The sequence below is a fragment of the Chrysemys picta genome, chromosome 10, assembly GCF_011386835.1.
Source record: "Chrysemys picta bellii isolate R12L10 chromosome 10, ASM1138683v2, whole genome shotgun sequence".
NCBI classification, from domain to species: domain Eukaryota; kingdom Metazoa; phylum Chordata; order Testudines; family Emydidae; genus Chrysemys; species Chrysemys picta.
In genome coordinates, this window is record NC_088800.1 from 86,732,171 (window position 1) to 86,760,165 (window position 27,995).

Genomic DNA, 27,995 nt, shown 5'->3' on the forward strand with positions numbered 1-27,995 from the left:
GCGGGGCCGATCGCAGAGCAATCCTCGGGGCGGCTGGGTACGGTGGCCGGCTGGGACCGGCACCTGGCGTTTCCCGGCAACCTTTGCGCTCTATGTTGTTCATGACACAACCAACATGGCCGCCGCCGCCTGCGGGGACTGTGAGTCTGGGCGTCCCCTCCCCCACAGCCGGTCTCCTGCCCCTCCCCCCGGGGCCTTGCGTGGGGCGGGGGCGTCTGCCCCGGGTGGGGCCGGGCCTGCGTGAGGCCAGCTCCCCGCTCCCGGGCTAGCGGCGCAGCGGGGGCTCGGGCCGGCGAGGCGGGCGGCTGCGCGGCCCCCGGGCGCAGCGGGGGCTCGGGCTGGGAGGGGCCCGCGGGGGAGGCCGGGCCGGGCGGAGCGGGGCCTGGCGAGAAGAGCCCCCCCCCCGGTGTTACCATCAGCCCCGCTTCCCCCCTTAGGAGCCCGGCGCTGATCGGCGGCGGCGGAGCGGGAGCGGCCCCGGCGATGGATTTCTCCAAGTTCCTGGCCGAGGACTTCGAGGTGAAGCGCTGGGTGAACGGAGCCTTCCGCGCCGTGCAGCAGCAGGATGCGCCCGGCAAGGTGGACGCTCACGCCGCTACCTTGGTGATGAAGTTGCAGCTCTTCATCCAGGAGGTCAACAACGCCGTGGAAGGTGCCGCTGCGGGTCCTTGCGCTCGGCCGGGTGGGGAGGGGGCAGCGCTCGCTGCAGCCAGGGCGGGTGCGAGCTTCCTCCAGCGACACCGCCCTGCCGAGGGGACGCGTTGGGACTTTCCCCACCCTTGTTCTTTTCCTTTAAGAACATTGATTCATGGAAACCCTAATTGCTTGTGGGGCGGGGTCAGTTTTGACCCATCTCCCGATTTGAAAACGGTACATTTATTTGTTGAAATCGTTGAAGCATCCCATGTTGATATTTTGGAAACAAAACGTTTTGTTTTTAATGTTGAAACAACTTTTCATTTTAAAATGGTAATTTATACTACAAAAATTTTCTTTAAAAAACAAAACAAAACGTTTAAAACAAATACAAGGAAGTTCTTCGCACAACGCACAGTCAACCTGTGGAACTCCTCGCCCGAGTAGGTTGTGAAGGCTAGGACTATAACAGGGCTTAAAAGAACCTCCATGAATTTATCCAGTTCTAAGTTCATTAATGGCTACTAGTCAGGATGGGTAAGGAATGGTGTCCCTAGCCTCTGTTTGTCAGAGGATGGAGATGGATGGCAGGAGAGAGATCACTTGATCATTACCTGTTAGGTCCACTCCCTCTGGGACACCTGGGATTGGCCACTGTCGGAGGACAGGAAACTGGGCTGAATGGACCTTTGGTCTGACCCAGTACAGCCGTTCTTATGTTCTTAAAAAAAAAGTCAATATTGAAATGAAATGTTTCAGTTGACCTGAACCCTTTTTGTGTGTTTTGGGTTTTTTTAGATTGGGGTAGGCAACCTATGGCATGCGAGCTGATTTTTCAGTGGCACTCACACTGCCTGGGTTCTGGCCACCGGTCTGGGGGACTCTGCATTTTAATTTAATTTTAAATGAAGCTTCTTAAACATTTTAAAAGCCTTATTTACTTTACATACAACAATAGTTTAGTTATATATTATAAACGTATATAAAAAGACCTTCTAAAAACGTTAAAATGTATTACCGGCACACGAAACCTTAAATTAGAGTGAATAAATGAAGACTTGGCACACCACTTCTGAAAGGTTGCCGACCACTGTTTTAGACTATTAGTTTGAGGATTTTGACTTTTTGTGCTGATTTGGAATAGGAAAAAAAATTGAAATTTTGAAAACTCTTGCAGGACGAGAGAATCTTTTCCTGCCCATGTCTGTCCTGGCCTGTTGCGTCTTCTGGTATTCCAGCCCAATTGTTCTTCCCTCTTCTGCTGTCCTACCAATCCCCCTGCCAGCATTGCTTTACATGCTTTGTCTTAGTATTATTTATATACACTGATAGGCACTTACCAAATGCTCAGAGGATTGTCCCTAATATGCAGCATGCCCTGCTATTTCAGATCTGGAAGATCTTTTTAAATATACAGTAGAACCTCAGAGATACGAACTGACCAGTCCACCACACGTCTCATTTGCAACCAAAAGTACACAATTAGGCAGCAGCAGAGAGACACCCCTCCTTCCCCCCCTCCCTCCCCAAAAAAACCCAACCAAAAAGCAAGAGCTAGTACAGTATTGTGTTAAATGTAAACTGCTAAAAAAGAAGAGAGCAGCTTTTTTCTTCTGCATAGTAAAGTTTGAAAGCTGTCTTGAGTCAATGTTCAGTTGTAAACTTTTGAAAGAACAACCATAACGCTTTGTTCCGAGTTATGAACATTTCAGAGTTACGAACAGCCTCCATTCCCAAGATGTTTGTAACTCTGAGATTCTGCTGTAGCTTCAATGCAGCAATGAAGATTTGTTGTACACCATGCTCCTTGGGAAGTTTGTTCTGTGTGAGGGTTGAGTCCCTTGTCATTCCATTGCTGTTTGTTTCTGCAGAAACAAGCCACCAGGCGCTCCAGAACATGCCCAGAGTCCTTCGGGATGTGGAAGCCTTGAAACAGGAGGCAACTTTCCTGAAGGAACAAATGATCCTTGTTAAGGAGGACATTAAGAAATTTGAAGCGGACACAGCTCAGTCAATGCAGGTAACTTCTCTCCTCACTAAATATTTGCCTGTGATTTCCAGATTTGCTGTAGCTGCCAAAGTTACTGAAGGTGCCACAAGTATTCCTGTTCTTTTTGAAGACTCTGTTTTGGTTTGTGCAATTCCAGGGGGGCGCTGTTAGCTCTCTGCAGCAGTTTGAGCTCTGGTAGATGCTGACAAATAAGGGGGACTGATTTCCTGCTCTGATATTGTGTCCTTTTTAAATTGCCACTGTTAGCCTGTTGCACTTCAGCAAGTTCTGAGGCTGAGATCCTAGATGCAAGGAATCTCTATGCTTTTTTCAAGCAGAACAGTCACTAAAAACTCCTACAATCTGGTAGCTTCTCTGAACTACAGACCGATTGTACTAGGCTTCAGCAATTTGATACCCTGTCGGCTGCTTCAGATTTTTCGTACTTTTGTGAAGAAGTAAAAAAGTTCTGGAGATATTGACTTTTTCTTATTGTGAATGAATGATCGTGCTTATTAAATTGAAGAACTAATAGAAGTGTCTAAAGCGGGATGTAGCATGGGCAGACGCAATGCAAATGTCCCTGCAGATTGTGCCTTGGTTCTGGGCTGCAGCACCCCTGATATTCCAGTCCAAAGCCTCTCTTAAGCAGAGAGTGATGCCGTATGGTGGTTTTGTTTGGGGACAGATGGGAGACTAGGTTGACATCCCCAAAAGCATTTTCCTTGTTAACTCAGCCATGCACTGTGTACTCAGAAGTGAAAAGCTAATGCAGTACCCACCTTACCACCAAGACATAGATGTTAGCAACCCAGACTAGAACTAGCTCTGATCAGACCTTCATGAGCTTATAACTCTCCTCATGTGAGTGATCCATCTTTCATGACACGCAGCAAGCTGCGGAAGCCTTTATTGTCTGAGCTTATTGGTGGTGGTGTTGTATTAATACCATGTTATAGAGTTGCTTTGCATTTTTCCAGACGAAATGGACGCTGATTATATTGAATCCCAAATTCAAACCAGTTTATAGGTGTGCTTGTTTTCTTGTGATGATTCAGGAGTGAGCTGCTCAAGCAGAGGGGCTGATGGTTTATCCACAGTACTGCAGATTTTGGTGAACCGTTTTGCAAGTTGTTTGTGCAGTTTTAGCTGCCATCAGAGCCCAGCCCCTTTTCCCTCGGATCACATATCCATATTACTGTTTAGAGTTGGGTGTAGACCCTGAATAAAAGCAACATTCCTCATTATGTTCTCAAATCTCTACTGATGATGCTCATCAGCTGGTTCAATTTTAAAATGGATTTTAATATCGTCAGCTCCTCGGAGAGATGATCCACTTCTGTGTAAATCCCTAAAATTGATTTTAGCCAACGTCCTCCTGAAATTGCTATCACCCAGTTTCTTAAACCCAAATATAACAGAAATAACCTTCTCCACCCCCCCCCTCCACCTTACTCCCCACCAAATCAAGCAGCTTCCACGTTTGTCCCCAATTCTGATGGGCAGCAGTTCCATCTCTGTTTCAGGTCCTGGTAGAGCTTGATCGAGTGAAATCCAGAATGCAGCTGGCTGCTGAGTCCCTCCAGGAAGCAGACAAGTGGAGCACACTGAGTGCAGATATTGAGGAAACTTTTAAAACACAAGTAGGTACCTGCTTGAAAAAGACAAAGGCTTGAAAATTGTCAATCATAAAGAAACCTAATTTTAAAAAAAGTCCTTTCAAGTCACCTTTCAAATGGAAATATGCCTCTGCTTCCCAGATGTCACTGTGGAACTTAGGATTTGGCATTTTTGATATTGTGTTAACAATCCCCTAACTTCCTTTGGTGGCAGGATGTGTCAGTGATCTCTGCCAAGTTAACAGGCATGCAGAACAGCCTAGCAATGCTTGTGGACACTCCAGACTACTCTGAGAAATGCGTGCACCTAGAGGCTCTGAAGAACCGGCTAGAGGCCATGGCCAGCCCCCAGATTGTGGCCACTTTCAACGCTCAGTCTGTAGGTCAGTACGGCTCTGTTTCCCTTGTCTTCAGCGTAGATGTATTTATATGTAGGTGTTGCCTTCATCAGGAGCGTGAGTCATGGTGCTCTCAATAGCATGCTTCCAGCCCCCCAGCTGCGGTTTGGTGCTCCTTCTGCCAAGCCTTGTACACCTCCCACCGTCTCCTATTCAATTTGTCCTTTCTTCATTTCTGTCTTTTTTTTCTTTTTTGCTTTCTGTCTGTTTGTTTTGGGGTTTGCTCACCAGAAAGCTAAATGCTGCCTGGGTTGGGAGTGTATCCATTGGGTCTCTTTGGGGCTGGGATACGTGCCCTTTCTTGGCAGAACCAAACGAAAAGAGATGCATGGCACAGCAGCCTGCAGCCCAGTACGTGTTGGACTCTCCCATAGTCTGCAGCCTTCTTTCCACCCCTGGATGCGATCCAGGTTGGGGAATGTTTCTTGAGTGTGTTTAAGATCCCTGTAGCTGCTATATCAAAGAGCTGCTGAGCGTATGTACTGTAGCTTGATATTGTAATCAGTGGATAACTTCATTGGGAAATGCTATGACTCTTTAGTGCCTTGTAAAAGGTGCATTCGAAACAAGGGAGAAAGTTATAAAATGGTTTGGGTTTTTTGGTCTGGCCTTGCTCCCTTTCCCCACCCTTACACTGTCCGTTTCTTATTTGTATTTCAGTAGCACCTAGAGCAGAGGTTCTCAAACTTTTGTACTGGTGACCGCTTTCACATAGCAAGCCTCTGAGTGTGATGCTCCCCCCCCTTAAATTAAAAACACTTTTAAATATATTTAACACCATTATAAATGCTGGCGGCAAAGCGGGGTTTGGGGTGGAGGCTGACAGCTCACGACCCCCCATGTAATAACCTTGCGACCCCCTGAGGGATCCTCACCCCCAGTTTGAGAACCCCTGACCTAGAAGCCTCCATAATGACCATGCTATTGTGCTGCACAAACACAGACTGAGACAGTCCAGGCCCCAATGAGCTTATTTTCTACTTGAAGACAAGATGCAGAGTGAGACAAGCAGAGGGAGGAAGGAAAAGGTTAATATGAAGGGTTCATGTGCTTGTGTTCTTTTTCACACTCTTCCTCCTTTACTTCTCTCTTCTTTGCTTTTCTCTTCCCATTTCCCGTCACTCTCTTTCTGGTCTTCCAGTCCATCACACTGGCTCTGTTTCCTTAGGTTCTGCACCCATCTGTCTCAGTATATGTGTCTGTCTTGTTGCTGCTCTTGGGCTGTATGGCCCTTTTGCAGGCAGATGCAGGAGACAGTGATGTTTGAGAATGTTTTCTCCCACCTACAAGGAGAGAGCCTCATAGAAGCTGCATGATATTAATGTGTCCCATATGAGTTCTTTAGATATGTCATGTAGCTGTGGTAGGAAACTGACAGCAGGTGGCGCTTCTGTATTGGCAATGGGTCCATTGCTTGGCTTAGGTATTCAAGAGGTTCTGGCTCACTTTGAGATAAATGCAGCCCTGAGTCTGTTACCCTTTTAATATTTCCTCCAGAGCAGCTGGCAAACATACATTTCCTTTCTGTTGATCGTATTTCACATGTTCTTCTGAGTTCTTCAAGAGATCTTTCTTAGATCTGACCCTGTAGATAGGAACACAGGACAACAAATGTGTCCTTTGGGGCGGGGGGAGGTGCTGTTCTCTCCTTTGTACTGCTCTAGAGCAACCCTAGTTACTTGCTGTGTGTCAGATTTACAGGAAGCCACCTGGGCCCTTCCAGCAAACCAGAAACAAGTTCCTAAATACGTCATTACTAACATCTCTGAACCCAAGTGTGTTTTGTAGACAAAGCCGTCCCCACTGTTCCGGTAATGCAAAGGGAGCAGGGAGACTTTCAGGCTTTGAGTAAATGGTAGCTGGGTCATTTAGTCAAGGTGAAGAGACAGATAGTTGTGGTCCTGGCACCTGGGGGTGAGGAAGGTAAAACTGAGGAGTGCAGTTCTGTTCTACTGACACGTGCTCTGGTCTGGAGGGCACTAGCCCTGTCTGTCTGAAAAAAGCATCTAGTCTTTTTGGGACTCAGTACTGTTACAGGGGGCCTGGAGTTAGAAATGTTTTCCCAAGGGAAGTTTAAAAACTCTTCCATCATCACTTTACTCTACCACTCTGGAATTTCTGTGGCTATGGATTCAGAGGCAGCTGCCCTAGGTGAAGGGAAAGGAACACAGGGAGGCCTTGTCACTTTCTTCACGTATTGTGGTGCTCCATCCCACACACTGTATCCAGGCTCTTCTCCAAACTGAAGAGGGTGGATTTTCCTGCTTAGTCCAGAAGACTTGTTTTGCTCAGGGCAGTACCTCTGTCACACAAGTTAGGAGGGTGACCTGTTAACTAATGTTCTGTGTTGTTGTATTTAGACCAGGCAAAGGTGTTTGTGAAAGTCTTCACTGAAATTGATCGGATGCCCCAACTCCTGGCTTATTACTACAAATGTCACAAGGTATCTAGTCTCTGTCATGGTCACATTTTAATTTGGGGGAGTGAAATGTGAAGTAGTTCCTTGGTTTAGCCTGTAGGGGGGGGCTGCCACTCTGGTCATCTCACTTGTCCAATTTAAACTGAGGATGACGCCTGTTCTCTTCCACATTTCATCCACCTGAATCTTTTCCTGGCTGTGATTACTCCACACGAGGGGGTTTGGGGAATAAGTCTCCAAAGGAGTCTTCTTGTGCCTTCCTACAGCAGCTAGTAGGCCAAATGAAAAATGTACTTGTGCATCCCTCTGTGCCCTGAAAAGGTGTTTAGTGGTTGCTTTTTCCTCCTTTTATGATTTCTGGTTGTTATAAACTTTATTGTAATTTGCTGCTGCTGAATTATGGAAACTCTCTTCAGATGGGATTGGAATTCTGGATGGTTCATTGACCTTAACCTGATCCTCCAAAGCCCTATTATCAGTGGGCCTTGTGCGGATTAGCTTCAGGGCTGGGGCCTGCCAAATATTTCAACTGTTATGGGGTGGTATTGGTTTCAGTCTCATTTATGAGCAAAATACCAAGGTTAATTAAATCTTTGGATAAGCCAAGAAGCTTTTAAAGTCTGAGCCCTCTTGGGTGCTGAATGATCGCAGGGTGGTGCGTTCAAATCTGAGGGATGCTGCCTTTGAGGAAAAGCAGTTTCCCTAGGACATGTCTCTGTTTGAGTTAACAAGGCCCAGTTCTGTAGCGTGAGTGACTTTTATTACCCCTGCAGGTGCAGCTGGTGACAGTCTGGCAGGATCTTTGCCAAAGCGACTTAAGTTTAAATCGGCAGCTGACTGAACTGTATGATACTCTGCTTGGAACATGGCACTCACAACTCCAGTGGGTCATGCAGGTACTGTTACTATCAGTTAACCACATCAGTGCAATGCCTGGGAACGCAGACTGCAAATTCCCATAAGGCTCAGAATAACTGATCAGCTCACAGACTCATTTTGTGCCTCTTCACTAAAGTCTTGGAGCTTGCTTTGAGGATCTAGCTCCTCTGCTGCCACAGAAAGATTAAATGTTTGACTCAAGACCAGTGGCAGTATCTCTGCATTGCTGCTGTTAAAGCTGCTCTATCTCTTTCATCGGTATCGTACATGAAATCTAATTTGTCAGTGTTGCATTTTGTTCTATTGCAAAACATTTGAAATACCTGAATTTCAATATCGCCTGACCTAGAGGAGGCCCTGGAGAGATTGCTTGACTGATTTGTGGTGTTGTGTGTGTGACTTCTGGGGGAACTCCTGCTGGAACCCCTCAGGATTGTGCAGTACCAAGAAAAGCATTTGAATTTGTAAATGCAGAGCTTACCATACTTACACCTGACCCCAAAAGGAGTTAGCCTCTCTTCATTTAGCCTAACAAATTATGTTGGACATTGTTGAGTCTGTCAGCGTTTTCACCCGTGAAGGGTAAGGGAGATCGTTATCTTATGGGTATGAAGCCTGTAACATGGGCTGAGGCCTTTCCTGCAAGGATACCCAGCCTTACCTTGAAATAATGTCTTGGGATTTTTTCCTGCATAACAATTAGTTGTGAATCACAGTTCAGATGCTGGCTTATTCACTAGCATGTGCTCTATGACCGGGGGCCTTGCCATGTGGACCAAAGCTCATGTCACACAGGGCTCTTCTCCCTAGTTCTCCTGCACTGCCTGTGTTAGGAAAACCATTTTTTCTTTCCTGTTCTACTTGCTGATCATGGTTTTACTGCTGCAAGTTGGATACTGGGGTTATATGTTCTGGTACTGCAGTGGTGGGGGCTGTATAAATACCTAGAGAGAATAGCTGACCAGTCAGTCAAAGTGGCGATGATAAAAGCTACCGCAAACAAAGATGAGGGTGATGGATATGAAGGTGAAGCTAGCCTTATGCTGATCTAAGGATAACATTTGCCAGCTGGTTACATTCTCGCTGGGGCTAGAATATAGTGCTTCCCAACTCTCCCCTCGGTCCATCCTGACCAGTCACCTAGCTGCTTATTCATGGGATTCTTTATCCCTTTCCTCATGCCTTTCAAAGGTACCTGTTTAAATTGTGTTTGAAGACACAGCATGCTCTCTACCTTGTTACTCTACTCTGTTGCCCATTATTTGCCTGTCCTCCTTTGGATCCAGCTTCTGCTCAACGTCCTAGATTCTCTGCTGCCTTAGATAAAGCGCTCTCCTTGTCTGGGCTCTTTAAGTGATAATGATCAACTCTGCTTTCATACCATTTAGTCAGCCTCTCCTGCATGCTGAACCAGCAAGGTTCCAGAAATCTTACCTGGCCCTGCTTTTAGTCTGGTAACATTTGTGAGTTTTCAGATGCGCTCCCATTAGTGTTAGTTGGAATTGCACATGCCCAGAGAGGATCCAATGATCTGGCAGTTTCCTGAGTGCAGTGTTCTTGATGTGCCACACAATTGTCTCTTAATGAACATAATTTAAATCTCATCTTTGGGGCAGTTTAGTCTCTTCTGCTCTGTGAATTGTTTCTGGGGGCTTCTGCATGGCTTCTGTTGACTAGGTCATTGTGCTGGTGTCCTTGCTAAAGTGGTGGAGCGTGGGGCTCCTCCTGTTCTGGGGCTCAGTTTACACAGAAGCAGTGGGCTGCTTCTGCTAACATGTTCATGCTAACAGCTTTCTTGTTCATGCAGGTTTTTAAGAACCCCCATGAAATTGTGACTGTGCTGCTGATCCAAACATTAGGTGCCTTGGTGCCGTCAATCCCAGTCTGCCTCAGCACCGCAATGGAGAGAGCCAGCCAGGAAACCAAACTACATAAGCTGCTGGAGCTGCATGACACCACAGCCCACTTTGCAAGAGGCTTGGAAGTAGCAATGGTGTCTAACTTAAGTAGGGACGGTTATTTCAAATATTCCCAGACTTTATGGTGTATTTTTGTGTAACCCTCTGTACAGGCTTTGGGTTGTGTGGTTTGTGTTTCGTTTTTCATGTAAGGGATTTGGATTTCATCCACAGTGTTTGCTGTTTACATAATGTTTGTACTGAACTATATATTTAACGTATCCCAAATCTATTGACACAATCCTGGCTGTGTTTACTGAAGCAGAGCTATTTTGATACTACCTTGTGTAAATAATGCTTAGCACTTTCCTTTTACAGCATTTGTGTGGGTGAATTACAACATCCCTATAAGGCGGATCAGTTTTATCCCTGTCTTATAACTGGAGAAATGGAGTCAGAAGATACTTGACTTGTCTGAGATCACATGGCAATAAAAGCTCAGGAGTTCTTGGTTTAGACCGCACCTCTCTTAACAAGTTCTCCTGAGCATTTGCTTTCTCAAACTCTCAAGGGAAAGTTTGCCAAAATGGTTTTCACTGGAATTTTAAAAAATGGTGGAAACCGTTCTGTTGGTCTTAAGTTTTATGGAAACCATGTTTTAACCAAATTAAACTGCTGGGTCAAATGTTATTATTTCTGACGTGTGCTTTTGTTTAGTGCCTAAAAGTGTGCTGTTCCGAACAAAGTAAAGACCCTCTCCCTGCCCTAAAGCATTTGCAGTTTAATTTTAGATAGAAATCCATGAGTGGTTGATGCAAACCATTGAAGGTAAGAGAGGAAGGAAGGTGAGTTAACAGCAATGAGACCATATGATTATATAGGCTTAGCACAGTTTTAATTTATGAACGTTTATAGTTGTATCTTAATTTGGCACAGTGTCCCTTCAAAGAGAGTGTTCAGGAAATTCACATGTGAAGGTTGATGGGTTATCTTAAACGCTGCATTTCCTGCCTGTGTTTGCTTTGCATCCTACTCCTCAGTTATTTAAACCCAGTTTTAGTAGATTACATTTAACTGCTGTGCCATTCCAGGAAGTGTGGCTGTTGTTCTGTGCTTGTGTTCTACTTTTCATTGGAAGTCATTGTGCACTCTTAACAAATACTTGCTACACACTGGTCTGGCTTAATTGAGGTAGGTAACAAATACCATAGACACTCTATAGAAAGAATTTGGAGAGAAGAACCCGAAGTCTGTAAGATAAGAGAATAGGAAACCAGTTACTGAACTGTTGAGAGTAAAAGTTGCATTCTTTATTTGCATATTATCCTGCAACAAGGTGGCATGCTCATAAAAGCCACACACACAAGCAGAAGCATCACAGGAATGGGGGAGCTGGGTGACTAAGCAGATTGGCAGTGGGGCATTGGGTCAACTGGTTCACTTTCAGGCCAGGTCGGGAGTGACGGTGGCTGTGTAGTAGTCTACATGAAATGAGTTGGCATTGTTTATTTTAGGTATGGATGAAGACTGTGTAGTTTCCTTTTTGATGGGACGTAAAATGAGACTATGCCTTCTGTAGGCAGGCACCGTTCAGACAGATTCCTTGCTTCATCTCTGATTGTGATAGCTGGCTTGAACTCTTGTGACCCCAGATTGTTCTTGAGCAGCCAGGAATATGGCTTAATAATTTCCTGCTGTGCTTGTTGAAATAGAATACCTGGGGATTGAGGAGCCGATAGTGATGATATTCCCATTTGTTTAAAAAGTCTGCAGCTCCGCTTTAAAGCCGCTAGGCAAAGTCCCAAGGGATATGCGCACATGGTAGTGGCTGTCAATAGGCACAACTCATTGAACGAGCCTAACATGCTGCTTTACGGCCACTTTGTAGCAGTTCGTTTATTTCTTTGTACGCTCACTTCTGATTCTTTGTAGAAGAGCATAACCTGGTAAAAGTGATGGAACTGGTGGAAGTAGTGTATGGGCCGTATAAACCCTACCAGCTGCGGTACGGAGACCTGGAAGAAGAAAATCTCCTCATCCAGATCAGTGCAGTGCCCTTGGTAATGTAATGTATTCTGCTCCATCTGTACAGTAATAGTCAGCAGGTCATTGGAGGCTGATATTTATAAGTAGTTTAAAGGATCTTTGTTAGGGTGGTTGGACCCTAGATTTTGGCTAGCATTTTCCAGTTGCAGTTTCCTTTGATATCTTTCTTTTAATTAAATATGGCTTTTTTCACCTAAGTTATAAAATTAATTCCAGCAGCTTTGTCTGCTCCTGGGCAATCCCCCAGTAACTGGTGCTTCATGCATCTGGTGTAGGGGAAACCTTGGGGATAAGCAGACCACTTCTTGGACACTTAAGCAGACTATTAGAAGCAAGGAAGAAAACCTCTGAGTTTGCCTTGTGTCTTTTAACCTTTTGCATATGTGACCTTCCGTCAGGATGAGTGGAGGGTGGGGTATTGTGTTAGGCGCTGTACAGACTAGAAGATAGTCCCTGCCCCAAATTCTTATGCTGCAAGTGGATATACCAAACCACTGCAGGGAGGATGGCATAACCATGACAAATGGTTACATAGACTAGCAATGTGCATTCCTGCCTCCTCTGTTGCTTTCTTACCGTAAACTGAGTGGGTGGGAGAGGGAATCTCCTGTAGCAGTGTTTCTCAACCTGGGGGTTGCAAGTGCTGGGCCGGCTTTGGGAGGTGGCAACCAGGGCAGTTGCTTGGAGCCCTGTGCCACAGAGGGCCCTGCAAAGCTAAGTTACGTGCTTCTGCCCAGGGCGGCGGGGCTCAGACTCCAGCTTAGGAAGGGGCTCACCTTTTTTTTTTTTTTTTTTTTTTTTAAAGTCCAAAGAGTGTCGCCAGCAAAAAAAAAAAAAAAAAAAAGGTTGAGAAACACTGTCCTATGGGAAGGTTAGGTCAGTGTGTTTTGTCTGGAGGCAGTGATGAGAATAGGAAAGGGCAATCTGACTTTTATGTGCTGTCACGTGTAGGAGGATGAAAACAAAGGAGACTGCTAGCCCTCAGTGCACTCCAGGAGACAATTAGACGTTGAGGGGAAGGTTTGCCTGTTGGGTTAAACTTCCTCCTTCCCCATCTGGGTGTTATAGCAACTACAGTGTTAGCTACAGAATGACCTGATACAATGTGGTTACTGCAGGGACACCTGTTGAAGGAGGGTTGGGATCAACCAGTGTATTTTTTGTTCTCCAGGAGCATTGGGAAGTAATTGACTGCGTCCAGGAACTGAGCCACTCGGTGAACAAACTCTTCAGTCTGGCTTCTGGAGCCATCGACAACTGCGTTAAACTCACCGATGGGCTGGGGGTGTGTGGGCTGCTGAAGGCACTGAAAGCTCTGTTCAAAAAGTAAAGCATTTTCTGTCTTTCTAATACACTTATCCCTGGCGAGTGAGCGAGTGTTCAACAGGTGGCTCTGAATGCAATGGGGGGCAAGCCTGAGGTCTTTGTGGTTTGTGATATCGTCACGTTTCTATAGACACAGCTAGTGTTGAGCATAATCCCTTCCCTTGTGATCTGCCACTCGGCTCAGCCAATAAAGATCCCTCGACTTGTTGCTTTTCATGAAAAGTGGAAGTTAAACATGACTGGAGGTAAAGCTCCTCATAGCCACAGTATGCCTGAATTGTCATTGATGAAGTGCCTAAAAGCACTTCTGGGAAAGAACCACTTCGGAGAGGACCTAATAGAAGAGAGGCATGGTAGGCTGGTGAGCATAAACCTCAGTGGGGAAACGTGTACTTTAACGTGCACAAGTGACCTTCCACTTACAGTAGTTGCTGCATACCTTCCCTGTAGAATGAGTGGCACTAATTAGAGGCAATGTATTTTTTCCTATTAAATCTATTACATACTCCCATTTAAGAGAGCATTCCAGTACTGATTTCCCCTACTTATCCTTTTTTCCCTGGGCCAAGGCAGCTGCTAACCTTGCATAAACTAAGCCTTGGCATCAGTGCATTATTGTGGGGAGTTCTGTGGGGAGAGCCCTATTCTGTGAGTAGGTGAAACCAGAGCACTGCTCTTCGATGAGGGAGCGAGAGATCTGCGAGCAGCAGTAGCCTCTGACTTTGGCTCATCTGCTCTAGAAGAGAGCAGTAATGCTTGTGACGCCGGAAGTGCTCTGCTCATACCTGCTTGATAACCGTGGCTTCCTGTCACTTAGATGCAAAGCAGTATTACTGCTTCAGCTATTCTGACTGGTGCTCTACCCTACCCCCTTGTTCTCCGGGTTGGGCCTGGACCTGCCACTGCTGGCCACCTCTAGCCTGCAAATGTCGGGACTTGGGCTGGAGCAAGGAATACTTCCTTTGTGCTCCTCTTCTTGTTCAAGTGCCTCTGGCTCTTTGCCTGAGACGAAGCGAACTGCTCATAGCAAGTGCCATTGCTGTAGTCTGAGGTCTTATTCCATTGTCTGTCTCTGCTCCATCTCTTTACACAGGTATGTGTCTGACTTCACTACTACTTTGCAGTCCATAAGAAAGAAGTGCAAACTGGATGATATCCCCTCGGATTCCCTCTTCCAGGAGGACTGGACCGCATTCCAAAACTCTATCCGGTAACGTGACCGTATGAGCCGGGCTCTTGAGAAATGGTGCCTGGTATTTGGTCCTGAGGGCGAGCTGGTTTTTAGGTGAAAATGGAAGGGGGGGAAGATCACTTTTATTGTCTTCGGCCTGGGGATTTTAGCTCCTTTTTTTAGCTCCTTCTCTATTGCTGGAGACTCCCTTTCGGACGTATGAAGAATCCCCACTCCCATTCCCCTTTTTTTTTTTTTTTTTTTTTGGCTAATTCTGAGTCTCTTCGCCCACCCATACTCTGTTAGTTTTGAGTAGAGCTGAAATTAACTAATGGTTTTCTTTGTGGCAACAATTGAATGAAAGCTCTCTGACATCTTCTCCTGCACACAAGCCTGCGTGGTAGTGTTGTCACTATTGTGGAAAACAGTGTTTCTAATTTGATTGCTTCTTCAGAGCCAGGCTGCTTGGGGAGAAGGGAAGGCAGGACACTCTATGGTGATAGTGGCTGCAAAACTAGAGGGGTTTTTGTTCTTCATTTTTAAAAACATCTCCTTAGTGGGATGGAGAAGTGATAATTTCTGAAAACCCTAACAAACCCCAAGGCAGTTGGAACCCCGGAGCCTTTGTCTCTCAGGCCGTAACCATCTGAATGCTTAAGAAAGGGACACTCCATAAGCTAGTATGATCTACTTTAAAGTTGGTTTGATATCAGACAAATGTGGCTCTGATGGGCCCTGCTAGTTCAGTTTCACATAGGGCTATGTCTACATGGCATCTAAATTAGTGGAAGTGTTAGTGGAGATTGAACGTTAGGTGTCTGTTGGCATTTTAGGCACCGTGTTGACTAATTCTGCTCAGAGCAGGACACATCACTTAAAATAGCAACAGTCACTAGGGCTCCCACCATTGGAGCTGAGCTGGTGTTAGCCATGGTGGGAATAGTGCAGACCTGGCTACAGTGCGACTTCAACAGGAGAGAGTGAAGGTATGAGCATCAAGTTAACTGCCAAGCTGAAAAAGTGATTCCTACCATGGGGAGAGCTCTCACCAATCACCCAGTGAGGAACTTTATTCCCAGAGACTTGCATACTAAGGCTAGATGGCGTGAGGGAGAGTCTGGGAACCTTTGTGCTGCCTACCCCAGGTTCACAGTGTGGTGTGTTTTGTTCTGTTCCCTCCCAGGATAATAACTACTTGTGGCGAACTCCTTCGGCAGTGCGGGGACTTTGAGCAGCAGCTAGCGAACAGGTAGGAAATGCTGGGGTTAGCGTGCAAGCCGTATGCGTGTCTATCCAGTTAAAAGGAACCAAACCCCAAGGGGCTCCGTCTGTATGGAGGCTACAGAAGGAACGCAAGAGCCAATGAACTTTGTTAATGGCTGTGAAAAAGTAGTGACTTTGTGTACGCAGTCTGTCCACCGAGGTGTCCCTGGTCAAGACCCAAATGTGTAATGGCCTATAAAATGGAGGGGGATAAGGGAGGCAACAGCTTGAAACGTTATGGGGTTATAAAATGAAGCTGGGCTTCCTAATGCAGGACGGTTAGAGATAGAGGTAAGAGCATGCACTGGCCGAGTGAGACAGCGTAGATGCTATGCTGTGTGGAATTGAGGTTCCTGGGAAGGCAGGAAATGCAGCCAGTAAAGTTTCCTCCTCCTGCTGCTGCTGCTGTTGGGAAGTTCTGATGAGCAGCTTATTGACAAAGCCCCGTGCCACCGGTCTCTTATCAGGAGCCATCTTAGTGACTTCCAGGAGATTCAGGAGCTAGGTAAATAATCAGGCCAGACAAAAGGAGCATGCCCTGTAGTGCTGAGGTGTCTGCTTGTCCATGGAGGATTCTGTAAATCACCAGCTAATGGGAACTTAATTTTCCGTGTACAAAGAATGGCGTTTGGGGATGACTGGGAGAGCAGGTAAGGGGACATTTTACAGAGGATGCCCCAACTCTTAACCCCTTAAACCTAGGACTGGTTTTGTGGTTGGGTTGTCTCCCATCCTGATTTTGGGGGTGAGATTCTGGCGTGCTGCAAGCTTATTATTAGAGTCCCTACAGATATCTGTAGCTGCGGTGTGTCCTCACATTGCCACATGGGAGCAAGTTTCTGCTGCAGATAGATCTGTGGAATGGCCACCTTATGTCTTAGAGATGTTCCTTTGGCCCTGGAGGGCTCCCTCTGGGACTTATGCTCCAAGATTGGCTGCTGGAGTGAGGTGGAGGTCACCACAGAGCAACACATGGCACCATTTCTGCCAACTGTGGTAGGGAGGATGTGAAATATAGTAGGGCAGAGTGGACTAACCACAGGGCCCGGTAGAGGCTGCTTCACTTGTTTGTCAAAGTTTAAAAAAAACATGTGGAGGGCAGGGGGCCTGTTAGCTTTCTCTGCTTTATTTCTCAAGCTGGAGCCTTGTGTGTCAGTAAAGCTGGTGATGCTGAGATGGGGCCTCCTAGAAGGGACGGGGGGAGATTCCAGGCAGGGCTGGGGCGGGGGCCATGGGGGAAGCTCAGGAATTCTCTTGGCGCAACCCAGTGCCAACTTCAGTGGAGTTTGCTTTTAACTTTTAGTCATGTTGGTTGGTTTCAGGATTTTATCCACTGCTGGGAAGTATCTGCTGGACTCCTACAGCCCTTGTAGCCTGTCTGGCTTTCAGGATGCCAGCTCTGCGGAGAAGAAGAACTCAGTCAAGAACCCCTGGCAGGAATACAACTACCTCCTGAAGGAGACTCCGTCTGAGTATGCCAGCCTCATGGAAACACTCCATACCCTAAAGGTAGGACTGCAGTGCTGCCCAGGACACATCTGGCAGTTGGGGCCACTGCCTGGTCACATGCCTCCATAACAGCAGCCTGTTGATTGGGAAGGGCGTTCCAAGTTCTCCTGACACACCCAGTCCCAACAGAATGGAATGTCCAGAGCTGTGAGGCTCTGGGCTAACTCCCTCTCTCTGAAGCGCAGAGCTCTGGTTGTGTGCAGTTCAGATGAGATATCCCAAGGCAAGAGGCAATGGAAAGTTTGTATTTGAGGGCCACCTTGAGCTTCAAGTCTGGTCATTGTCTTCCCAAGACTTTCTCAGCAGGTTACACTCTGCTGGTGTACCCATCCTGAACTGTAATTCTGCATGTGCATTCATGCGTGCGTCTGTGAACAGGGTAAAGCAACCCCACTTATCTCCAGTACTGATCTAATTTATGTATGTTTGCCTTCATTAGAACATTTGTAATAATAAACCTAAGTTATTTGTTCTGTCTTCCTTATTTTCCCAGGGTGTTCTGAATTTTTTGGTACTTAAATTACATATAACTCATGCATCGCTACCCTCAATATTACGCATTTGACTTGTGTAGAAATAACATAGTTACCTCTCTGTATTCAGCCTTCTCTATACCAACTTTTTGTGCAAAGCTTTTCCTTGATTCCACACAGCAGGCCAGTTGCTTGTGCCCTTTGACCATGGTCATCTAAAGGTCATGTTTGTATTCCTCCTCCTTATTTCTGTAACTTCATAATAGCTTTAGTGAGCAAATGGATTATATTATCTAAGTTTTCTTTTAGTGATTGCCTGGCAGAGTGCAATAAAATCTCTGTGCTGTTGCCAGCCCCTCCTGCAAATGGGCAGCGGAGTTATACGGAACCAGGGGAAATCTTTTGGTTGGATTGTGACTATTCAGCTTTGGTTTGTACTGCCTGGGGGGTGGCGAGGGCGTGCTGCTAGGAGTCAGCCGCAGTTTCTTGTGGGGAGTGCATACTGCCGTGGCAGCTCTTCCCCCCTTTCAGCAGGTACAGCTGTGCTCCCCTCCGTGCCTGACCAGGTCTGCTGGCTGGTGTGGAGCGGATGTGGTGGTGGAGGGTGCCACCCTTCCCTGTCCCCTTTCAGGGATCTTGCTCCCTAGGGGCCTTGAGTAGGAAGGGGAGGTAGTGCTCTCCACTGGTACTGTGTCTGGCCCTTGCGGGATAAGGATCCTTTGTGCTGAGCCCAATCAAAACCTTTCCTTCTAATATCTTAACCTAGGCCTCCTATGATCAGTTAAGTGACATTTGTATGTAACTTCCTTTCTGTGTTAGGAGAAAGGGACGAGTAACCACAGCCTGTTGTCCGCATCTCGATCTGCCCTTACCCACCTCAACCAGCTAGCGCACCAGTTGGCATTTGACTCTGTTTTCCTTCGCATCAAACAGCAGCTCTTACTGATTTCCAGGATGGAGGTAAGTTCGCTGGCTGGATGATTCCACTGATCGAGCATAGCGAGTGGGAAAACCTGGCATGGATCTCTCCGCACACTTTATGGGAGCCTGGGACTAGTAAGCCCTCATTGCCTCTCTACTGGATGCCCTCACACCTATGGGGATTTCTGTTTCCTCAGATGTAAACTCCCTTCTTGGAGCTGTGCTCTTGCTTCAATGGAGAGCCCCAACAGACCCACCACCACTGCATCATCTGCTGGGATTTGTGTCTTCAGCATTCCCACATTTCTGTGAAAATAGGTTGAAATTAATTATGTTCAAAGAACCGTGAGGAGTGTTTTAGAGGAGGGGTCTTTCCACAGTCCTTGCTTTCTTTAGGAGTCCACTGGCAATCACGATCCCTGTTACCATATGACCCCCCTCCCTTTCTTTGGGGCTGCTACTCATGCTGGCTGAAGAGAGCTTTGACTGGTTCTCTGCTTGACTCCTTCCTAGGGCTGGAGCTCAGCTGGCATTGGCGAGACGCTAACAGACGACCTGCCAAACTTCAGTCTGACTCCTCTTGAGTACATCAGCAACGTAAGAGCACATGGGGATCGTTTCTAGAAACGGCTGAATCTTGGGGGACTCTGTAATTTGGCTGTCTGAGTATTTTTGTTCATTGTATGAGGGCAGGAGTTGCTGTTTTGTTGGTTCAGATCCCTACCTCTAGGATTTCTGTTCACCGCTCTGAGGATTTTAGGCAATTGTTGGAAAGGGACCTCTTGTAAAGGGTGCCAGGAAAGCACTGTGGTTTCTGGAGAGCCCAGGAAAGGTGGTGAAAAATGACCTCTCTGTTGAGTTGTGTTAACACTTGTACTGGGGTGGGTTACGCTGCCGCAAGTCCTCGGCACCCCCCTGCTTGCTTCCATAGTAACTATGGAAAAGTGGCATCTTTCAGCATCTCTTCAGTCATGCAGCTCTTGGAGAGGCTAACTCAGCAGAGTAATCACACCGAGCACATAGGGCTGGAGTTCCTGCCGTATGCTGGGATGACTTTGTCATTATTGATTTGAAAAGAGCTTGATCTCTTTTCCCCTCGGTACCTGGGAGCCTCTCCAGTCTCCCTTTGTGCTGCAGAGATAATCTTCTGGTGCTGGGATGGCAAGAGTGCATGGGGGCCGTGAGCCTCGCTGCATTGTTCTTGCTGGTTGGTCTTGCTGGCTATATCTGTTTAATCCTTGCTCACCAGCAGAGGCTTGAGGACTGCTCCCTAACCTCTTCCAACTGCTGCTTCTCATTATTGCCTCTAAATGGGCCGGGGCAGTAATTCCGAAGCCTGTGCCAGTGAGTAAAGATCAGTCCGATACTCAGGAGAATTGCACTGACCTACTGGCTGCTGATTGCTCACTCCACCCCAAGTGTAATTTGACAAACAGGAGGATGTGTGCTCATCACTGTGATGTGCCCAGGGCAGCACTGCTCTCATTCTGCATGTCTCACTCTCAGACATGCACAAGGAATAGACCCTGAGGGGTATGCCCCAGCTGAGCGCTGAAGGGAGGGCCTGAGGCCATAGGATGCGGTCAGTTCATTTCCGGTGTTGGCATTCTGAAATTTGCCTCTCCCCGTTGCATGTAGATACCAAGAGTTGGTAGCCTGCTGAACTTTGGGGTCACTTCCCACTTCAGCCACCTGGGAGGCTTCTGTTACAACACAAGGTTCCTCGGCAGTGTAGCAGGAAGAAAAGAGAGGGGACACCCGGCCACCACATTCTTGTAACCAAGCTGCTGATGCAGACTGTCTGAGAGAGGCCCTGGTGGAATTGATGAAAGTGATGGATAGGTTTGGCAGCAGTGGAGAGCAATTTTAAACCAAGCACATCATGGCATCAATTAGGGTCACGTTCTGTAGGGAATTTGAGCCTTTATGGGCCCAGGAGGGGCTTCTGGGACTTGTTCAGATATAGAAAGTCTATTTCCTTTCCCAAGCACTCTTCAACCTGTGATTGAGAGGGGAGCGTGATTTATGGATTGAGACAAGTGGGAGTCTCCTTGGGTGGCCCCCAAACCAAGCTGCTGCATGGCCAAAAAGCTACAAGTGCCTTTTAAAATCAAATCCACGTAACTAGCCGTTATATGTAGAAGAGAGAGAGCAACATGAGCTCAGTAAAAGAGATGTTAATGAGACTCAGTCAGCTCTCCAGAGGACCAGTGGGTGAAGGCAGAGTGCTCTGAGCTGTACCTCTGCCCAGAGCAGCCTGTCCGGGGCATACAGGCAATCGGTGTGCAAAGGACAAGGGTCATGCACTCCTGCCTGGGTTTGTGCGGCCTCAGTGGCATTCTGGGAAGGATCGTGTCTGTAAACTTATTCTCGTGTAACGTGATCCTAAGGTTCCTGTTCCCTGATTTCGCTCCGAGCAGACTGTTTGATTCCCATCTACAAAATGAATCGCCAATAATTCCTGTAGGGGTCAAGGAGGCAGTTATAGGTGTGAATCTGTGTCCCAGTTTTTCTTGTCATTGTTGCTCCTGTAACTGGGCCTTGACCTCTTGGAAAATAAACGTTGTTTGTATAAAGGGAATTAATGGCCAGCGAGCGATGGACGTCACTTCCTGGCGTAGTGTATGTTGGTGAGCTGCTGTCACGGTCTGTGTTCAGACCTGGTAGGTGGGGATTCCTCTCATTCAGTGACGTGCCCACTTAATGCACAAACCTTAATAGCTCAGTGTCACACTTACAGTCCTTTTCCTTTTTATCCTAGATTGGACAGTATATCATGTCCCTCCCACTTCATCTCGAGCCATTCGTTACTCAAGAAGATTCTGCTCTGGAACTAGCCTTACATGCTGGAAAACTGCCGTATCCTCCAGAGCAAGGTAGGACAAGACCGATTCCCTGAGGTGTCTGGAGGACAGCCTGTGTTTAGCATTGCAGGGGATGAGGCCATGTGAGGTTGATTTCCCTGCTGATGTGGTACCTTACTGTGTAACCATATAGTGCCTTCCAATTGTCCCTCACTAATACTCACAATGAGACCGTAGTTAATGAGGAAAACTTCAGCACCTTCACTGAAACCGGAAGCGTTAGGTCAAGCTGTGCTGATGTCTGTATTGGGGGAAGTTGCTCTGCAGAGGGGATGAGCCCCCATGGGGGGTATGTGTGAGAGTGAAGAGATGAGTCGGTTAACGAGCCAACCCAATGCATTATTTAGTTCTCTAGGAACTGTCTCACGATCAGTGTGAGTTCCTGGGAAATGCTGTGTGGTTACCTTTGGGTGTTGAGTTCAATCACAATTGTAGCTGCACTTGATGTGTTCACTTATTTCTAGCTCTAAGTCTTCATTGTTTGTGACAAAGCCATGGAGCTGTGCTGTCAGCGTGGAAATGTCCATCATGAGTACCACTCTTTGGCTGGCACCAGACCACTGATGTTTGAGAGAACCACTGTCCACAGAGAATCTGTTTGGATCATTTGTCTAGCTATTTAAAGATTGTATGATCTCAGCACTATAACAAGCCATACCTAAGTAGCACATAGTGACACAAAAGTGGACAGAGAGTGCTGGGGGAAGCAGATCTATGTTTCATTCCTAGCTCAGCCACTAACTCATTGTGCACCCTGGGCAAGTCGCTTCACATCTGTCTGTTTCAGTCACTGCATCTGTAAAATGGGCACAACACTACTTCCTCCTCAGCTTTGTACCGTGCTCTGAGCTGCCTGGGAGAACAGCACTACACGAGTGCCAAGAATGCTGATTAATTAAAGTATTAAATGAGGGAGGATAACATTGAAACAAATTCACCACTTTGGTTGAGTCTCTTCTAAATAACATCAATGCCTGGCCTGCCAGACACCATCCCTGTCTCTTGCCCTCTGGTCCCATAACCCTGCTCGGGGGTTAAATAAGCTTGTGGCATCATGTCCAATCCTCTCACCTTCTCCCCGCTCTCCTCCCTTCTGTTCCTGAGTCTCCCAGTGCTTCCACACAGCCATCAGCTGTTGGTATGTGACTGGCTGAAGCAGGTGGGCACGGCCCTGAATGTGGTGAAGTTGAGTGGTGTTTTCAAGGAAACCGCTTCACTCACTGCAGTACCGGTAGCCCTCTTTGAGCCCTTGTAGCTGGCAGGAGTGAGGTTTCTGTGAGCGCTGCATTTGGGCCCTCCTTTGTGTTTCTCAAAGACCTCAAATGAGGCTTTTGGCTTTAATAAAATAAAAAATATATGGAGATATACCTATATCTCCTAGAGCTGGAAGGGACCCCGAAAGGTCATCGAGTCCAGCCCCCTGCCTTCACTAGCAGGACCAAGTACTGATTTTGCCCCAGGTCCCTAAATGGCCCCCTCAAGGATTGAACTCACAACCCTGGGGTTAATAGGCCAATGCTCGAACCACTGAGCCTATCCCTGCCCCTGACCTGTCCCTCAATTCTGTGTTACCTCTGTGCTTGTACCCTGACATGGCATGGAAAGCTGGCCTGGATAGTTGCTCATGTGACATGGATGCCAGTGCAGATATGTGCATACACAGGGCAGGCGATATTGGGGGTATGCTGGATTGCCGAGCAGCTTACTAGACATACTATAAAGAACAATAATTATACACAATGTTCATGTTTCCAACCTGCCCTTGTATCCAGATTGGCGTATGTAAGGATTAACAAGGGCTCTTCCTTCTGCTGTTGCTGATCAGATCACTCAGACCTCCCTGAGAGCTGAAGGAAAGCACCTGTAACTTGATTTCCTCATTCTATCCCCTTAATGTTAAATTAAATTGTAAAGTGGCTTGGTCTGCAGTGTTTAATCTCTTATGGACATTTGTTTTCACTGACAATTGAAGCAGTGTATGGCTTGATGCTTTGTGTTCCTCATAAGAACGGCCATATTGGATCAGACCAATGGTCTATCTAGCCCAGTATCCTGTCTGCTGACAGCGGCTAATGCCAGGTGCCCCAGAGGGAGTGAACAGAACAGAGCAATCGTCAAGTGATCCATCCCCTGTCATCCACTCTTAGTTTCTGGCAGTCAGAGGTTTAGGGACCCCAGCGCATGGGGTTGCATCCCTGTCCATCCTGGCTAATAGCCATGGATGGACTTAAATCCATAGAAAATATCTAATTCTTTTTTGAACCCAGTTATAGTTTTAGCCTTCACAACATCTCTTGGCAATGAGTTCCACAGGTTGTCCGTGCGCTATGTGAAGAAGTACTTCCTTTTGTTTATTTTAAACCTGCTGCCTATTAATTTCATTGGGTGACCCCTGGTTCTTGTGTTGTGTGAAGGGATAAATAACACTTCTCTGTTCACTTTCTCCACACTATTCATGATTTTATAAAGTCTATCCTATCCCCGCTTGGTTGTCTTTTCCGAGATGAATAGTCCCAGTCTTTTTAATCTCTCATGTGGAAGCTGTTCCATAACCCTATTCATTTTTGTTGCCATCTCTGTATCTAATTCCATTTCTAATGTATCTCTTTTGAAATGGTGCAACCAGAGCTGCACGCAGTATTCAAGGTGTGGGCGTACCATGGATTTATATAGCGGCATTATGATATTTTCTGTCTTATTATCTATCCCTTTCCCAATGGTTCCTAACATTCTGTTCGCTTTCTTGACTGCCGCTGCACATTGAGCGGAAGTTTTCAGAGAACTATCCACCGTAATTCCAAGATCTTTCTTGAGTGGTAACAGCTAATTTAGACCCCATCATTTTGTATGCATAGTTGGGATTGTTTTCAATGTGCATTACTTTACATTTATCAACACTGAATTTCATCTGCCATTTTTTACCCAGTTTATGAGATCCCTTTGTAACTCTTCACAATCTGCTTTGGACTTAACTATCTTTAGTAATTTTGTATCATCTGCAAACTTTGCCACCTCACTGTTTACCCCTTTTTCCAGATAATTTATGAATATGTTGAACAGCACTGGTCCCATACAGATCTCTGGGGGACCCTGTTATTTACCTCTCTCCACTGTGAAAAGTGACCGTTGATTCCTACCCTTTATTTCCTGTCTTTTAACCAGTTACTGATCCATGAGATGACTTTCCCTTTTATCCCATGACTGCTTACTTTGCTTAAGAGCCTTTGGTGGTGGACCTTATTAAAGTCTTTCTGAAAGTCCAGTTACACTATATCCACTGGATTGCCTTGTCCACGTGCTTGTTGACCCCTTCAAAGAATTCTAATAGATTGGTGAGGCATGATTTCCCTTTACAAAAGTAATATTGACTCTTCCCCAACAAATCTTGTTCATCTCTGTGTCTGATAATTCTGTTCTTTACCTTTTCCTCCTGTAGCTTGCTAAGAATACGACGTGTGGTTTAGCTTTTGATGTTAATGATTTTGTCTCATTAAAGTATTTTCGTATTTAAAAGGGTTTCATTAGCTTTTAAAACACCTCACGTGTAGCAGTGAACAGAGGACGCCTTGCATGCATACGTTCTTCAGGGACCTTTGTTGCTTATTGGAGGGCTTCTCCATGTCTGAATTAGAGAAAAAGTGCTGGCTCCGGAACCTAGCCCACTGCTGTGCATGATTGCCTCACATCACTATGGAAATGACTTGATGAAGATGAGTAACATGAAGAAAGAGTGTTGTGTATTTAGCTACCTTTTAATGTGAGCTAGCAGCTGATAACAAGGAAAAGAGCTAGCACCAATCACCACCCCACTCTCCATAGACCTGTCTGTCTAAGTTCCGGTACCTTAAAGTTTTTAGATTAAGCTGACTTTTTCTTTTACCTAGCACAGAATCCACCCCCCGCTACAGACTGAGCATGCGCAGACTGGTCGGGGTTCTGATGGCTAATGAGAACTTTCTGTTCAGGTGACGAGTTACCTGAGCTGGACAACATGGCTGACTACTGGCTAGGTTCCATCGCCAGAGCTACCATGCAAACCTACTGCGAAGTTATCCTGCAGATTCCAGAGCTCACCCTTCACTCAGCGAAGCAGCTTGCCACGGACATTGGTGAGCGCAGAACACACACTGTCTATGAGCTGCTTCTCCCTAGCAGGCCTTACTCTCCTAGACCCCAACCCTGCAGTGTGCAGTAACCTCCCAAACGGTGTGGTTTGCTGCCATTTCCTAGTGGGCTTTTTGGGAGATGAGCGTTTGTAAAGGAGCTGCTCGATATCTTGCAGATCAAGGCTTTTGATGCTGTTGCAGCTAACAGCTAAGATGGCTGGTTAGTGGTTCAGTCTCAAAGCCCATCGTTCCCTATTGGTGGGCTGCAGTCTGGCACACGCCCTTAGTGTCAAGACACACTCTGAGTGAAATGTCAACTAGTAAAGCTGCAGAAAGAAACCAAGGGGTCAGAGTTAGAACCCGACAGCTTTGTTTGGCAAGGCTTGTCTCCTGGACACTTGGAGAATCTGGGCCTTTCCAATAGGTGTTGATGGGCTGGGGAGAGAAGTGATTAGTCTGTGCAGTTACTGAAATGTAGCACCCTGTGCCTCATTCCTCTGACCAAAACCACTGATCACGTAAAGCAGTAACCGAAGATCCAAAATATAAGACGGGAGCCAGCCGCTATAAGATTCCAACCGCTTTTCGGGTGCTGTGAATTAGTCTGAACTAGTGCTGATGGACAGAGGACATCTGGGGTCGTGCTCTGGGGCAGAATTGCCATGACACTACTTTGGGGACTGTTTGACATAATAACCGCTGCCTGTTTAAATACATTTTGTCCTTCAATCTTGTAGATTATCTGATAAATGTGATGGATGCCCTCGGCCTTCAGCCTTCGAAGACACTACAAAACATTGTTACTCTATTGAAGACCAAACCAGAAGACTACAGGCAAACAGCCAAAAGCTTGCCCCGCAGGCTAGCAAGCAACATCGCCACCATGAGAAGTGTGGACTATTAACTCCAACCCCTCGAAAAACACCAGCAGGGGAGGTCTTGGCTAAAGGCTAAATTTCGTACATTGAATTTTTTCTCCAATAAACTTTCCAAGGATGATGGGAATGTAGTTGGGGGAAAGAGGAATTTATTTGTGACTCGTTTAATACATTTTCTTCGTTTGGAAATGTTGCGAGAGCTCTCCAGGTGTTTTGAACTATGAAATGGAAAAGAAAAATGTCTTAATGACCACATTTCCCTTTAGCCATCTGGGTGACCTGGTTGCGTTACAGCTGTCTTGTGACAAGTGTTCTGACGCTAGCTGGAGAGTACATGCCGCATGACAATGAAATGATGGGCTTCTTTAGTGCAGTCTAATTAATGCGGAGTGAAATGACAGGGTATGTGCAACGTGGATCAACTGAAATGAGGACTCTACTACCTGCAGGCAATGCGCATTGCTCAAGTCTCTCATTATCCACAATCTCATGAAGGTGGTGTCTCAGCAATTAGCAGAAAAGGCAGGACCAAACGAAGCCCTGACAACAAAACCAGTTTAGTGGGTTGTTTCTCAGGAGATTTTCTTCCTTCTGAAGCTATTGGGAAGCTTCTAGGGAATTGGATGTAGCAGTGTTGTAGTCTTCTTGTGAAATGGATGCAAGTGTGGTGTGTGGGTTTTTGCGAAAAGGCTTATCTAATCTAGGAACACTTCCAAGGGTATAGGCTCGGGGAAAGTATAAACTGATCCCACTGTTGGGATTTTGGCTGTGTGGGATCATGGTTGATACAAATGCCACTAGGGGAAACTCTGCAAGGCTCAGCTTCTGGGAACCTTTTTTGGGTGAATCAAGTCTTAGAAATTTAAAATGCCTGATTTTTTGGGGGGGAGAGAGGTGGTGGTGGTACTAGAAGAATTTCCCTGGAACATCTGCACCAGTGTAGTGTCAGTCTGAACTGCTTTTCCAAGCTACCTATAGAATTTGATACTTCATCTGCAACATTACTTTAACCAGTTTTTTTGGCAAGAGAGGAGTCCTGATCTGGAATGCAAACCAACACAAATATTCAGGTGTGTCTTGATTCTAAGCACAGGCTGTACCCGAAAGGGATTACGACTCTTGGTTGCTGGCAGCAGCAGCCCTGAGGTTTTACTGCTCTCCTATCCGAATGGAATCATCTATTTGACAGTGAACTTCCCTCCTCTGAAGTGTACCTTTTATCTGGTGTGTACTTAAGAAATGTGCAGTTACAGCCCATACAACCAAATAAAAATGAAACCTCTCTACTGCAGAGTTGATTTTCTTTCTCTTTTGCTCTAGCACTTTGTCCTTTCTCCCTCTTTTTCCAGCTAGAACAGAGGCATTTTCCTGATCTCAGTTGGTCCTTTCTGGATTTGCTGAATGCTCTGCCAGAGAGGAACCCATTCATCATGGATCATCTTCACAGATACCCCCTTGTCTTGAGTTCTGTGCCAGACTCCTCCATGCAGATGGGGACATGCACTTAATCCCCATTGCAGCAGTGACCTGATCTTCAGCCATGTGTCTGTTGTTCCTCTGCAGCACTCATTCCCCAGGCAGCTTTCAGGATCAGTAAAA

At 46.4% G+C, this 27,995-nt stretch overlaps 1 protein-coding gene across 3 annotated transcripts; it reads left to right on the forward strand.

Moving 5' to 3' along the window:
* COG7 (component of oligomeric golgi complex 7) lies at positions 1-27,682 on the forward strand. 3 transcript variants are annotated; one of them, XM_005288902.5, is made up of 18 exons: positions 1-140; positions 438-652; positions 2,508-2,656; positions 4,153-4,269; positions 4,460-4,628; positions 7,004-7,086; positions 7,836-7,958; positions 9,749-9,947; positions 11,772-11,899; positions 13,057-13,211; positions 14,305-14,421; positions 15,566-15,631; positions 16,968-17,154; positions 18,447-18,587; positions 19,062-19,145; positions 21,310-21,424; positions 25,378-25,521; positions 26,256-27,682. In XM_005288902.5, exons 2-18 carry the CDS (start codon positions 484-486, stop codon positions 26,420-26,422), a joined length of 2,313 nt encoding a protein of 770 aa, XP_005288959.2. In that variant the 5' UTR covers positions 1-140; positions 438-483; the 3' UTR covers positions 26,423-27,682. The 3 variants fall into 3 exon arrangements, with proteins under 3 accessions (XP_005288959.2, XP_065416427.1, XP_042708947.1); XM_065560355.1 differs by having other exon boundaries at positions 93-140; positions 438-870; XM_042853013.2 differs by having other exon boundaries at positions 93-140; positions 4,136-4,269.
* Positions 27,683-27,995: the final 313 nt, after the last annotated feature.

Excerpts from the sequence above, each read along its gene's own strand:
- COG7 (XM_005288902.5), top strand. The coding sequence starts at position 484 with ATGGATTTCTCCAAGTTCCTGGCCGAGGACTTCGAGGTGAAGCGCTGG. Across the intron at positions 4,270-4,459 it reads AGGAAACTTTTAAAACACAA|GATGTGTCAGTGATCTCTGC; the intron begins GTAGGTACCTGC and ends CTTTGGTGGCAG. Across the intron at positions 15,632-16,967 it reads GAGCAGCAGCTAGCGAACAG|GATTTTATCCACTGCTGGGA; the intron begins GTAGGAAATGCT and ends GGTTGGTTTCAG.